Consider the following 15439-nt stretch of genomic DNA (forward strand, 5'->3'; position numbering starts at 1 on the left):
TGCAGCGGGTAGTGCTGCTGTCTCAGCGCTCCAGAGACCTGGGTTCAACCCTGACCTCAGGTGCTGTCTGTGTGGAGTTTGCACGTTCTCCCTGTGACTGTGTGTGGGTTTCCCCCTAGTGCTTCAGCTTCCTCCCACATCCCAAAGATGTGCGGGTCAGTGGGTTATTTGGCCGCTCTAAATTGCCCCTGATGTGTAGGTGAGTGGTAGACTCTGGGCGGAGTTGATCAGAAATACAAATATCATCAACAATTTGTCCTGGTCCTGCCACTTTGCTGCTATGGCCAAGAAAGCTCACCAGTGCCTCTACTTCCTCAGAAGGTTAAAGAAATTTGACATGTCCCCGTTCACCCTCACCAACTTTTACCAATGCACCACAGAAAGCATCCCATCCAGATGTATCACGGCTTGGTACAGAAACTGCTCTGCCCAAGACCACAAGAAACTGCAGAGAGTTGTGGACACAGCCCAGTCTGTCACACAAACCAGCCTCCCCTGATTTCCTCCCAGATCCCACAGATATGCAGGTTGATAGGTTAATTGGCCGCTGTAAATTGCCCCGGTGTGTGGGTGGGGGGTAGAATCTGGGGGGAGTTGATGGGAACATGAGAGAAAGTTACAGGGAAATTAGTGGGGAATTGCTCTGTGAGCTAGCAAAGACATGATGGGTTGAATGGCCTCCTCCTATAAGGAAATATTAGATATATGACCTTACTGGTGACAATTCCTCCCAGAACACAGCAGGTAAGTGAGACTGGCTTAGATGACTAGCACCACCAAGATGGGCTGAATGGTCTCAATCTACACTTCTGAATCAAAGACTTGTGTTAATATATCACAGCCTCAACATAGAACATAGAACAGTACGGCACAGAACAGGCCCTTCGGCCCACAATGTTGTGCCGACATAGCTAATCCCTCCACCTACAGAATGCCCATATCCCTTCATTTTCCTCTCATTCATGTGCCCATCCAATAAAAGCCCCCAATGAGTTTGCCCCCACCACCCGATCAGGCAACGCAGTCCAGGCATCCACCACTCTCTCAGTAAAAAACGTACCCCTCACGTCTGTTCTCAACCGACCCCCTCTCACCTTAAGTGCATCATGTTAAGAATTTAATGGTATTTCACGGAGGTGTTACCAAAGAAAATCTGGTACTATGAACATCAGGAGATACAAGAATAGAGGTGATTGAAGCCTTGGGCAGAGGATTTCAGGAGTGTCTTAAAGGTGGGAGAGAGGTTTGGGGAGGGAATTTGAGAGCTCAGGGCCCAGGCAGCTGTAGGCAGGCCCACCAGTGTGAAAGGGGCCAGAACTGAAGGACGGCAGTGCCCTTGAGAGGGTTGTAAGGCTGAAGGAGTATGCAGAGAGAGGAAAGTTTCAGCCTATGGAAGGACTTGAGAACTCTAAACTCTTGGTGTCGCTGAACTGTAGGTCAGTGATCATCTGGCTAATGGGGAACAGGACTGGTAGAACACGTCACAGCAAGTTCACACGGAGCAGGAACAAGACCAGCCATGTACTGTATTTCCTAAAACTCTCCTTCATTTCACTCCTGGAGGGTGAGAGTGTGTTTCATTAACAAGTGCCTCGATGTGTGCCTGCACTAAGGTATTTTTATCGAACGACAACAGAATAATACTTATTCTGCAACTCTGTGGAGCACTGTATAAAAAGTGTTAATTGGATCCACGGGGAGAGATCCCTGACAGTCCAGTTCACTGATTCGAGAGACAATTAGAGTTGTTACAAGATGAAAAGCACTCTGATGCTGGAGGAACTTGGCAGGCTAGGCAGCATCCGTGGAGAAAAGCAGGCGGTCACAGGGAAAACGTGCAAACTCCACCCAGACAGCGCCGGAGATCGGGATTGAACCCGGGTGCTCCGGTCTCCTCCCAAATCCCAAAGACGTGCAGGTCGGTGGGTTAATTGGCCACTGTAAATTGCCCCTGGTGTGTGGGTGAGGGGTAGAATCTGGGGGGAGTTGATGGGAGTGTGGGGAGAATAAAATGGGATTAGTGTAAATGGGTGGTTGACGGTTGGCATGGAATCGATGGGCTGAAGGGCCAGTTTCCATCCATTTATTCCATGAATGTAATGTTTTCCCTCTCTTGCTGTTTCCCAGCTCACCGTCTACCTGGGGAAGAGGGACTTTGTTGACCATGTGGACTTTGTGGAGCCCGTGGGTGAGTCGGTCTGTGCCACACCCGGCGATCTGTGCGGTTTTACACTAACATTGTGGGAGCTGAACCTGCCCGCTGGATGATTCACCAATCACACTGACCCAAGAAGGCAGTTTGTGCTCCTTCAGGACCAACCCACCCCCCTCAACAGTGTGACCCTCCCTCAGTACTACCCCTCCCAAAGTGTGACCCTCCCTCAGTACTGCCCCTCCCAAAGTGTGACCCTCCCTCAGTACTGCCCCTTTTTTTAATAATAAACGTTTATTCACTAAAAGCACTACAAAAGACAACCAGTGTCAATACACTGCATCTAATACAGAAAAAAAGAAACTACGCAATGACATACTACGGTAGAGAATGCAAACTAATACTAACGAAACACACGCGACGCTACACCCGTTAACGTGACATGCGACACTTCAAATAAGAATCGCGTTCGTATCGTCCACCACACACGCGATCCCCTGAGGGGCCCACCGAGCGTGGAACTCGGCTAGGGTGCCCGCAGAAACCGCGTGCTCCCTCTCTAAACGCACCCGCGCGCGCATGTAAGCGTGGAAGACGGGCAGGCAGGCCGACCTGCCGGTACCCTCGGCCGCCCGCCGCCGCGTCCCGTGGATGGCCAGCTTGGCCAGGGCCAGCAGGAGACCCACCAGGAGATCCGCCGCGCGCCCCTCCCCGCGCCGCACTGGGTGCCCGTAGACCAACAGTGCCGGGCTGAAGTGCAACCAGAACTTCAGCAGCAGCTCCTGCAGATACTCGAAGAGGGGCTGCAACCTCTCGCACTCCGCATACGCGTGGTACACCGTCTCCTCCCGGCCGCAGAAGTGACAGGCGGCTCAGTACCGCCCCTCCCACAGTGTGACCCTCCCTCAGCACCCATTGTGACGAATACTCTCTCTGCTCCCACAGACGGGGTGGTGTTAGTGGATCCAGAGTACCTCAAGGAGCGGAAAGGTAAACATGTCACTGGGAGAGAAACAGGAGGGGAAACCAGTAAACGTGGATTTCCAGGAACGTGAGGCTCTTGGACCAGTCAGAGTGGGGGAGAGTGTCCGTGGGAGGGGATTCAGTGGGTGAGGGGAGAGTGGATGACGGGGGAGAGTGTCGGTGGGCTGTGGGAGGGGATTCAGTGGGTGGGGAGAGTCGGTGATGGGGGAGAGTGTCGGTGGGCTGTGGGAGGGGATTCAGTGGGTGGGGGGAGTCGGTGATGGGGGAGAGTGTCGGTGGGCTGTGGGAGGGGATTCAGTGGGTGGGGGGAGAGAGGGTGATGGGGGAGAGTGTCGGTGGGATTGGGGAAGGTCTATCGCACTGGCTGGTGAGCCCCTCTCATCGTCAGATTATCCACGTCATTTTCCTTCCTGTCTCCCAGTGTTCGTGACCTTGACCTGTGCCTTCCGATATGGCCGAGAGGATCTGGACGTGTTGGGACTGACCTTCCGGAAGGACCTCTTTGTCGCCAATGTCCAAGCCTTCCCACCAGTAGCAGAGGAGAAGAAACCCCTCACCCGCCTCCAGGACCGTCTGATGAAGAAACTGGGAGAACATGGTTACCCCTTCATATTCGAGGTTAGACCTTCCGCTCTCTCCGGCAAGGCCACAGCATTTATTGCCCATCCCTAACTGCCCCTTGAGAAGGTGGGGGTGAGCCCCCTTCTTGACCCGCTGCAGTCCTTCTGGTGAAGGGGCTCCCACGTTGCTGTTGGGGAGGGAGTTCCAGGATTTAGACCCAGTGACGGTGAAGGAACGGCGAGATATTTCCAAGTCGGGACGGTGTGTGACTGGGAGGGGAACCTGCAGGTGGTGGTGTTTCCCTGCACCCACTGCCATCGGTGGGAGAGGTGGTGGGTTTGGGAGGTGCTGGGATTGAACTATATGGAGCCATAAATACCATGGGCAGAATTTATTCATGAGATGAATCAGGAGTGATTTCTGTAGGTTATTAAAGAACAACGTGTTCCATTTCAGCTGTTCCCTTGAAGCATTATAAAATTATGTCTGACACTGAGCTACTGAAGATATTGGAGTAGGTTATCAAAGAGGTTGGTTTTAAGGAGGAGAGGGAGGTGGAGCGGTTTAGGGAAGAAATTCTGGAGTCCGGGTCGCAGGCAGTAGAAGTCACGGCCGCCAGTGGTGTAGCCATGGGAATCGACGATTGTCAGGAGGCTGGAATTGGAGATCTTGGAGGGTTGTGGAGCTGAAGTGGGTATTGAAAGTCTATACTTCCCACTGCCTGGGGAAAGCAGCCAACACAATCAAGGACTCCTCCCACCCTGGTCATTCTCTCTTCTCCCCCCTCCCATCGGGCAGAAGATACAAAAGCCTGAAAGCACGTACCACCAGGCTCAAGGACAGCTTCTATCCCGCTGTTGTAAGACTATTGAACGGTCCCATAGTACGATAAAGATAAACTTTTGACCTCACAATCTACCTCGTCATGGCTCTTGGACCTTATTGTCTGCCTGAACTGTACTCTCTGTAAATGTAACTACATTCTGCATTCCGTTTTCCTTTTGTACTACCTCAATGTACTGATGTTTGGAATGATCTGTCTGGATGGCACGCAGACAAAAGCTTTTCACTGTATATCTATGCACGTGATACCGATAATTGGTCATTGGTTTATTACTGTCATGTTTACTGAGATACAGTGAAAAGCTTCTGTCTGTGTGCCATCCAGACAGATCATTCCACATAAGTACATCGAGATACAAAAGGAAATCAGAATGCAGAATGTAGTGTTACAGTCACAGAGAAAGTGCAGTGCAGGCAGACAATAAGGTGCAAGGGCCACAACAAGGTAGAATGGGAGACCAAGAGTTCATCTTTATTGTACAAGAAGCTGTCCTTGAGCCTGGTGGTACGTGTTCTCAAACTTTTGTATCTTCTGTCTGATGGGAGGGGAGAGGACAGAGAATGACCGGGGTGGGAGGGGTCCTTGATTATGTTGGCTGCTTTCCTGAGGCAACGGGAAGTGTAGACAGAGTCCATGGAGGGGAGGCTGGTTTTTGTGATGGACTGGGCTGTGTCCACAACTCTCTGCAGTTGCATCTGATGCATCTGGATAGGATGCTTTCTGTGGTGCACTTGTAAAAATTGGTGAGGGTCATCGGGAACATGCCGAATTTCTATGTGGCTGGACCAGGACAAATTGTTGGTGATATTTACACCAAGGAGCTTGAAGCATCAACCATCTCCACCTCAGCACCACCGATACAGACAGGGGCGTGTACTCCACCATGCTTCCTGAAGTCAGTGACCAGCTCTGTTGATCTGCTGACATTGAGGGAAAGGTTGTTGTCTTGACACCATGTCACTGGGCCCTTCTGCACTCCGTCTCCTTGTAGTTTGAGATCCAGCCCACTATGGTGGTGTTGTCTGTGAGCCTGTAGATTGAGTTAGAGCAGAATCTGGTTGCGCAGTTGAGAGTTGGAGGGGGTTTTGAAAACAAGGCCAAGAAGGCATGGATTTGAGACGTGGATTGGTGAGGGTCAAGAAATATGTTGAAGGGAAATCGATTCCGCCATCTTGTCAAGACAAGACTCAGACAATTTCCCAGGTAACTGTGCACTCTGTTGCCTGTGATCAGCGGGTGGTCAGTGGGTACAACGGGAACAGACGTGCTGGCGATGTGTTGGGTGATCTCCTGGTGACCGTGGCTGTGAGTTCCGTGTTCCCAGAGGCTCGGTGAGTGTCACGATGGGTGCTACGCTGAGATAGTAACACTGCTGACCTTCTCTTACAGATCCCTCCCAACCTGCCCTGTTCAGTCACCCTGCAGCCAGGGCCCGAAGACACAGGAAAGGTATAACTTCAGTCCGTGCTGTCTTTCCTATGTCACCTTGTTGTCTGCCTGCACTTTCTCAGTAACTGTAACACTCTATTCTGCATTCTGTTATTGTTTTCCCTTGCACTACCTCAATACACTGTTGTAATGATCTGTATGGATGGCATGCAGAACAAAGTTTTTCACTGTATCTCACTACATGTGACAATAACACCTCCAATCCCCTTTCAACCTCCTCCCTCTCACCGTAAGCCTATGCCCTCTAGTTTTAGACACCTCGTAGAGTCTGTCCTTGCTTCGATGGGCGGGTATCCCTCTTCTTCATTGACACTGCTCCCATCTCACCCACAACCAGTCCAGATGAGGGGTCTCGACCCAAAACGTCGACAGTCCCTTTCCTTCCACAGATGCTGCCTGACCCTCTGAGTTTCTTGCACCGACCCATGACCGCCCTGATTAGTGTTGACTCCAGCCCTGTGCATTTTCTAAATGGTGAGTGATCGGGTGGTGTTGATGTTCAACAGGACATGGGTGTCCTTGTACATAAGGAGGGCAAATGTTATCATAGCCTTTATTACAAGAGCAGCCAGCATAATCAAAGACCCCACTCACCCCAGACATTTTCTCTTCTCCCCCCTCCCATCGGGCAGAAGATCAAAAGCCTGAAAGCACGTACCACCAGGCTCAAGGACAGCTTCTATCCTGCTGTAATAGGACTATTGCGTGGTTCCCTAGTACGATAATATGGAATTCACAATCTGCCTCATCGTGGCCCAAATAGGGAGCCAAAGTGGAGATAGAGTTACGGTGCATCTCCATCACAATCTAATTGAATAATGGAACAGGATTGAAGGGTGAAATAGCCTCCTTCTGTGTCCCAAGAATGCAAGAAAATAGAAGCAGGAACTGGCCCCTCAAGCCGAGCCCTGCTATTCAATCTGCTCATGGCTGATCTGCCCCAGGCCTCAGTTTCCCTCGGTCATTTCCACATTCTCCAACCATTCAGAAGTGTACCTTCCTCCTCTTTAAGTATCTCTGAAGATCCCTCCCCTACAACCCTCCAGAAATCCAGAAACTGCAGAGAGTTGTGGACACAGCTCAGCACGTCACGGAAACCAGCCTCCCCTCCGTGGACTCTGTCTACACTTCCCGTTGCCTTGGTAAAGCAGCCAACATAATCAAAGGCCCCACCCAACCCGGACATTCTCTCTTCTCCCCCCTCCCATTGGGCAGAAGATACAAAAACCTGAAAGCACGCATCACTAGACTCAAGGACAGCTACTACCTCGCTGTTGTAAGACTATTGAACGGTCCCCTAGTACAATAAGGTGGACTCTTGACCTCACAATCCACCTTGTTGTGACCTTGCACCTTATTGTCTGCCTGCACTGCACTTTCTCTGTAACTGTAACAGTTTACTCTGCATTCTGTTATTGCTTTTCCCTTGTACTACCTCAATGCTCTGATGTGATGAAATGATATGTATGGATGGCATGCAGAACAAAGTTTTTCACTGTACCTTCGGACATGTGACAATAATAAACCAATTTACCCAAGAGGATTTGAGTGCAGAACTAAGGCAGTCTTACCACAACTGTACAGGGCCTTGGTGAGACTGCACTTGGAGGATCGTGCACAGCTTTTACATCAGAAAGGATGTATAGAGTCAGAGTCATAGAACAAAGAGGACATAGAGCAACACAGGAACAGGCCCTTCAGCCGATCATGTTGTGCCGAACTAATTCAACTTGTAGTTAAATGCCTAACTAAACTAATCCTTTCTGCCTGCACAATGTCCATATCCCTCCATCTCTGCACATTCATGTGCCTATCTAGGAGCCTCTTAGATATCTCTTATCGTATCTGCCTCCACCACCACCTCTGGCAGCACACTCCAGGCACCCACCGCTCTCTGTGTAAACAGAATCTTGCCCCGCACATCTCCTTTAGACTTACCCCCTCTCACCTTAAGTGCACACCCTTTGGTATTAGACATTTCAACCCTGGGAAAAAGACACCAGATGTCTGCCCTACGTATGAACATAGAACACTACAGCACGGTACAGGCCCTTCGGCCCACAATGTTGTGCCGACATTTTATCCTGCTCTAAGATCTATCTAACCCTTTCCTCCCACATAGCCCTCCATTTCTCTATCATTCATGTGTCTATCTAAGAGTCTCTTAAATGTCCCTAATGTATCTTCTCCCACGACCTCTGCCGGCAGTGCGTTCCACACACCCACCACTCTCTGTGTAAAAGAAACTTACCCCTGACATCCCCCTTATACCTTCCTCCAATCACCTTAAAATTATGCCCCCTTGTGTTAGCCATTGTCGCCCTGGGAAAAAGTCTCTGACTGTCCACTCGATCTATGCCTCTTATCATCTTGTACACCTCTATCAAGTCGCCTCTCATCCTCCTTCTCTCCAAAGAGAAAAGCCCTAGCTCGCTCAACCTATCCTCATAAGACATGCTCTCCAATCCAGGCAGCATCCTGGTAAATCTCCTCTGCACCCTCTCTAAAGCTTCCACATCCTTCCTATAATGAGGCGACCAGAACTGAACACAACACTCCAAGTGTGGTCTGACCAGAGTTCTATAGAGCTGCAACATCACCTCGCAGCTCTTGAACTCAATTTCCTGACTAATGAAGACCAATATTCCATACGCCTTCGTAACAACTCTATTGACCTGCGCGGTAACCTTGAAGGATCTATAGACGTGGACCCCAAGATCCCTCTGTTCCTCCACACTGCTAAGAGTCCTGCCATTAACCTTGTAATCTGCCTTCAATATTATGTAGTCATAGAGGAATACAGCACAGAAACAGGCCCTTCAGCCCAACTGGTCCATGCTGACCAAGATGCCCATTTGCCTGTCCCATTTGCCCACATCTGTCATAAAGGGGGTGTAGTGAGGGTTCACCAGACATGATAGAACTGGGAAGGTGGACTTACTGTGTGAGGAGATGTTGAGCAGGCAGGGACTGTAACCTCTAGAGTTTAAAAGAGTGAGGAGAGACAGGATTGATACGGGGCTCAACAGACTGGACGCAGGGTGAAGAGCCTAGGACCGGGGCGGGGGGGGGGGGCTCACTCTGTCAGAGGAAATGTACCAGGATGCTGCCTGGATTAGAGAGTATGGATTATGAGGAGAGACTAAAGGAGCTAGGGCTTTACTCTTTGGAGAGAAGGAGGATGAGAGGAGACATGATAGAGGTGTACAAAATATTAAGAGGAATAGATAGAGTAGACAGCCAGTGCCTCTTTCCCAGGGCACCAATGCTCAATACAAGAGGGCATGGCTTTAAAGTAATGGGTGGGAAGTTCAAGGGAGATATCAGAGGGAGATTTTTTACCCAGAGAGTGGTTGGGGCATGGAATGCGCTGCCTGGGGTGGTGGTGGAGGCTGATACATTGGTCAAGTTCAAGAGATTGTTAGATAAGCATATGGAGGAATTTAAGATAGAGGGATTTGTGGGAGGAAGGGGTTAGATAGTCTTAGGAGTGGTTTGAAGGTCGGCACAACATGGTGGGCCGAAGGGCCTGTATTGTGCTGTATTGTTCTATGGTTCTATCATGTCGGAATAAGGTGTTGCTGTTTATGACGGAGATGAGGAGATACTTGTCCATGCAGGAGGTGATGAATCTTTGGCGGTCCCTCCCCCATGGATGCTCAGTCACTGAGTTCATTCAGAACTTATTTGAGGATGTTAAGGGAGTGGAGGTGATGGGGATAGCGCAGGGAGTGGTGCTGAGGTAGGGGATCTGCCATGGTGGAGCAGGCTCAAGGGGCAGAATGGCCTGCTCCTGCTCCCAATTCTTAATTTCATAAATTCATTGGCTCTCTCTCGCTCTCATTATCCCCTCAAGGCCTGTGGAGTCGATTTTGAGGTGAAAACCTTCTGTTCAGACAACCTGGAGGAACGAATCCACAAACGGTAGGAGTCATTTCATAGTGTCATACAGCACAGAAACAGGCCCTTTGGCCCAACTCGTCCACGCTGACCAGGATGCCCATCTAAGCTCGTCCCATTTGCCTGCATTTTTAAAATATTTATATTTATTTATTAGTCACATGTACATCAAAACACACTGTGAAATGCGTTTTTTTTGTGTTACTGAGACTGTGCTGGGGGGCAGCCCGCAAGTGTCGCCACGCTTCCAGCGCCAGCATAGCATGCCCACAACTTCCTAACCCGTACGTCTTTGGAATGTGGGAGGAAACCGGAGCACCCGGAGGAAACCCAGGCAGACACAGGGAGAAGGAACGTACAAACTCCTTACAGACAGCGGCAGGAATTGAACCCAGGTCGCTGGCGCTGTAATAGCGTTACGCAAACCGCTACACTACCGTGCCGCCCCATATCCCTCTTAAACCTTTCCTATCTGTGTACCTGTCCCAAATGTCGTTTAACGTTGTAATTGTACCCGCCTCTACCACTTCCTCTGGCAGCTCGTTCCATACACCCACCACCCTCTGTGTGAAAACCTTGCCCCTCAGGTCCCCTTTAAATCTTTCCCCTCTCACCTTAAACCTGTGCCCTCTAGTTTTAGACTCCCCTACCCTGGGGAAAAGGACTGACTGTCCACCTGTTGACCCTTACCTTGGCCATCTAACTTAGGTTCAGATTCAAAATCAGGTTCATTATCACTGATATATGTTGTGGTTTGTTGTTTTGTGGCAGCAGTACAGTGCAAGACATAAAGACATGAAAATTGCTATAAGTTTCAAAAATAAATAAATAATGCGAGAGGAATAACGAGGTAGTGTTCACGAGTTCATGGACCGTTCAGACATCCGATGGCGGAGGGGAAGAAGCTGTTCCTGAATCGTTGAATGTGGGTCTTCAGGCTCCTGTACCTCCTCCCCAATGGTAGTAATATGAAGATTTTATGCCTCAGGGTGGTGAGGGTCCTTAATGACGGATGCTGCCTTCTTGAGGCACCGCCTGTTGAAGATGTCCTCGATGGTAGGGAGGGTGTGCCTGTGATGGAGCTGGCTGAGTCTACAATCCTCTGCAGCCTCTTGCGATCCTGTGCATTGGAGCCTCCATACCAGGCAGTGATAAACCAGTCAGAATGCTCTCCACCGTACATCCATAGAAATTTGCAAGGGTCTTTGGTGACATACCAAATCTCCTCAAACTCCTAACGAAGTAGAGCCGCTGGCATGCCTTCTTCATGATTGCATCAATGTGTTGGGCCCGGGATAGACCCTCTGAGATGTTGACGCCCAGGAACTTGAAGCTGCTCACCCTTTCCACAGCTGACCCTACATCAATGACCACACAAATCCTGATTAATTCAGACTAGCAATTTTACTGTGTCATCTTTATTATATCAAATGCAAATATCCACGTAAGTTATGTTGACCCTGGATCAACAATTCCTGAATTCTATTGTACCTTTTGGACCAGTACTCACCCAAACTACTTCTCCCACTTACAGCACCGAAATAGGGGATCTCCCATTGGCCAAACGATTGATCCTCCTCCTCCCTGCCCCGGCACGGGGGTCTTCCTTGCGATAGTTGGTCTCCCCGGAGTCCTCGCTCGTTAGTCTCCTGAGTTCTTCCTGCCCTACCTCTGAAAACCTTCATTATGATTCTTACTGCCTATCGGTTCTGCACCATTATACTTCGATTCTGTTGGTTCTGAATCTTCGGGCCATCGTGTCTCCACCCCTCATTGGCTCTGGCCCAAGGCCACAGGTGGACCCCCTCACCACTCTCCTCCCAGACAAGGACGTAGTTCAAGTCAGAAACTGGGCTCAAGCCATTCCTCTTATAAACCCATGTTGATTCTCCTGCCTTATCAAAGAGAATCCCACAAATAGCTCTTTATTTGGTAATGATCTCTGATTAGCAGGTTATCGGTAGGTCCTTCGTTATGTCCACGAGATTACTTCAATGCAGAAGGAGTTGATTCAGAAGATAAGATACAGTATCTTTATTAGTCACATGTATATCAAAACACACAGTGAAATGCACCTTTTGCGTAGAGTGTTCTGGGGGCAGCCCACAAGTGTCGCCACGCTTCCGGCGCCAACATAGCACGCCCACAACTTCCTAACCCATACGTCTTTGGAATGTGGGAGGAAACCAGAGCAGACCACGGGGAGAACGTGCAAACTCCTCACAGACAGCGACCGGAATTGAACCTGGGTTGCTGGCGCTGTAATAGCTTTACGCTAACTGCTACACCACCGTAGCCTTTAACCTTCTCCCTCTCACCTTACACCCGTGCCCTCTAGTTTTAGACACCCCTACCATGGGAAACAGACTCTGGCTATCTGCCTTATCTATGCCTCTCATATTTTTATCTACCTCTCTCAGGTCCCCCCTCAGCCTCCTTCACTCTAGGGAAAACAGTCCCAGCCTGTCCAGACTCTCCTCATAACTAAAATCTTCTAATCCAGGCAACATCTTGGTGAATCTCCTCTGCACTCTTTCCAATGCATCCACATCCTTCCTATAGTGTGGTGACCAGAACTGCAAACTCAGCCAGCATAATCAAAGACCCCTCCCATCCCGGAAATTCTCTCTGCTCCCCCACTCCCAATGGGCAGAAGATACAAAAGCCTGAAAGCACGTAGCACCAGGCTCAGGAACAGCTTCTATCCCACTGTTATAAGACTATTGAATGGTTCCCTAGTACGATAAGATGGTATCTTGACCTCTCAATCCACCTCATTGTGGCCCTTGCACCTTATTGTCTGCCTGCACTGCACTTTCTCTGTAACTGTAACAGTATACTGTACTGCTGCTGATAAACACCAAACTTCACGTCATATAAGTCAGTGACAATAAATCTGATTCTGCATTCTGTTATTGTTTTACTACTTTGATGTACTGATGTGGTGAAATGATCTGCATGGATGGCATGCAAAAGTTTTTCACTGTACGTTGGGACATGTGACAATAATAAACTAATTACCAGTGTGGTCTAACCAGTGTTATCCTGAGTATTCCTGGAAGGAGAAAGAACTCCCAATCCCACTGGATTATTGATCCTTCTTGCCCCTCTCGAGGTGAGGATCTTGTTGTTCAGGGAGCTGGGTAACTGCGGCTGAATGTATGACAAGATTGTGATGCCTTTGTGTACCTCTGTGACAGGAACTCAGTGAGGCTGGTGATACGCAAAGTACAGTACGCGCCGGAAAAGCCCGGACCCCAACCCATGGCCGAGACCACCCGCCAGTTCCTCATGTCCGACAAGCCCCTCCACCTAGAGGCATCAGCTGGACAAGGAGGTGAGGGGTGGACGGGGTGTTGGGTGTGAGATTGTCAGGATGCCTGGGGACGGTTTTTGTCCTTAGAAAACCACCAAAGCCCCCAATTAGATCCCAGCTTGTCACCCACTCCCAGGGATCTGTTATACTCTCCATAAACCCCTCGAACCCCTGGATTAGATCCCAGCCTGTAGATCAGTCCCAAGGATCTGTTATTCTGTATATAAACCCTCCCTGAACCGCTGGATTAGATCCCAGCCTGTCACCCACTCCTGGATATTTGTCATTCTATAGATATTGATATAAACCTTAATTAGATTCCATCCTGTAACTCACTCCCAAGTATCTATTATATATTTATAAACCCACAAACCCCTGGATTAGACCCCAGCCTGTAACTCACACCCGGGGATCCGTTATTCCGTATATAAACCCCATGAAACCCTTGATTAAATTCCAGCCTGTAACTCCCACCCTGGTATCCATTATTCTACACATAAACCCATGAATCTTACAACAGAACTCTGCCTGTAACTCACTTCCAGTGTCTGTTATTCTATACAGGATTCCCCGAACACCTCAATTAGATCCCAGTCTGAAACTCACTCCTGGGTGTAGGTTATTCTATATATAAACCCCCGAGCCCCTGGATTAGACTCCAACTTTCAACTTACTCCCAAGTATCTGTTATTGCAGACATAAACCCTGAAACCCCTGGGTGTATGTTCACCTCTGGGTGTATGTTATTCCATACATAATTCCTCCGAACTCCTGCTTTAGATCCAAGCCTGTAACTTGGATCTAAGAGAGAGGAAAAAAAAACTGGGAGAATTCCACTGCCAGGAGAATTCCAGGCACAAACTGGAGGAACAGCACCTCATTTTCCGTCTTGGAACCTTGCAGCCTAACGGCATGAACGTTGAATTCTCCCACTTTAAGTCATCCCCAAAACTGCCCCACAACCCCCCAACCGCGCCTCTTTTTTTCTTCCCTTTCCTAGCCTCTCTTTTTTCTACCCCCCCGCCCCCTTTTCTCTCTCCTTACCTGTGACCCATCCCCTGGTGGATCTGCTCTCCCCTCCTCCCCCACACCTGCCCATCACCATCTCTTACCTGCATCTACCTATCACCACCCTGTGCCCACCCCACCTCCCCTCTTTTGTCCACCTATCACTGCTCTGCTTTTCCCTCCTATATATCGGGCTTCCCCTTTCCCTATCTTCAGTCCTGAAGAAGGGTCCTGACCCGAAACGTTGACCGCCTGCTTTTCTCCACGGATGCTGCCTGGCCTGCTGAGTTCCTCCAGCATCGTCATGTTTTTTGTCTAGATTCCAGCATCTGCAGTCCTTTATTTCTCCTGTTGATGTGTTATTCCATAGGTAAACCCCTGAAGCTCCCTTTAACTCACTCTGGGGTTTCACTCTGCAGAATCTATTTGCTTTGAACATATCAATGCAGAATGCTGCGGAATTTCCTGGCCGTGACACTGGAGAAACAATCATTGAGTTGGTTTTGGAAACTCTTCTCCCCATTGGCTGGCAAAGCCCTCCGTCTCACCCCATTGGCTGTCAAAGCCATCTGTCTCACCCCATTGGTTGGCCAAGCCATCTGTCTCATCCCATTGGCTGTCAAAGCCATCTGTCTCACCCCATTGGTTGCCAAAGCCATCTGTCTCACCCCATTGGTTGCCAAAGCCATCTGTCCTCACCCATTGGCCGTCAACACCGTATTTCTCACCCCATTGGCCGCCAAAGCTGTCCGCCTCCAGGACTGAGACTTTTGGTAATTTTGTTCTTTCAGATTTATTATCACGGAGAGCCAATAAATGTAAATGTCCACGTGACAAACAACACAAACAAAACCGTCAAGAAACTAAAGATCGCAGGTAGGAGCCCGTGCAGGTGTTTTATCACCTTCCAGATGTTTAGGGGTGGGGTATATTGTGGGGGTCCAGATGTTTATAGTGAGGCTGGCCGCAGGAGGTGCTGTCCAGATGTTTAGGGGTGGAGCAACACACACAAAGTGCTGGAGGGACTCAGCAGGTCGGGCAGCATCCGTGGAGGGAAATAAACAGTCGACGTTTCGGGCCGAGACCCTTCGTCAGGACTGGAGAGGAAGATGGCAGAAGCCAGAATAAGGTGGGGGGAGGAGGAGAAGAAGCACAGGCTGGCAGGTGAGAGGTGAGTCCAGGTGAGAGGGGGGAAGGTAGGTGGGGGGGGGGTAGAGGGTTGAAA

General features: G+C 49.7%; 1 protein-coding gene across 1 annotated transcript in view; it reads left to right on the forward strand.

Annotated features, from left to right (window-relative positions):
* LOC127575725 (beta-arrestin-1-like) overlaps positions 1-15439 on the forward strand; it is a 70458-nt gene that overhangs the window by 36686 nt on the left and 18333 nt on the right. The window contains 8 exon segments of the mRNA XM_052025725.1: positions 2128-2188; positions 3098-3142; positions 3558-3754; positions 5931-5990; positions 9847-9914; positions 13091-13214; positions 13216-13227; positions 15006-15090. Coding sequence (XP_051881685.1) covers positions 2128-2188; positions 3098-3142; positions 3558-3754; positions 5931-5990; positions 9847-9914; positions 13091-13214; positions 13216-13227; positions 15006-15090 — 652 coding nt within the window.

Source organism: Pristis pectinata, chromosome 11 (genome assembly GCF_009764475.1).
Source record: "Pristis pectinata isolate sPriPec2 chromosome 11, sPriPec2.1.pri, whole genome shotgun sequence".
NCBI classification, from domain to species: domain Eukaryota; kingdom Metazoa; phylum Chordata; class Chondrichthyes; order Rhinopristiformes; family Pristidae; genus Pristis; species Pristis pectinata.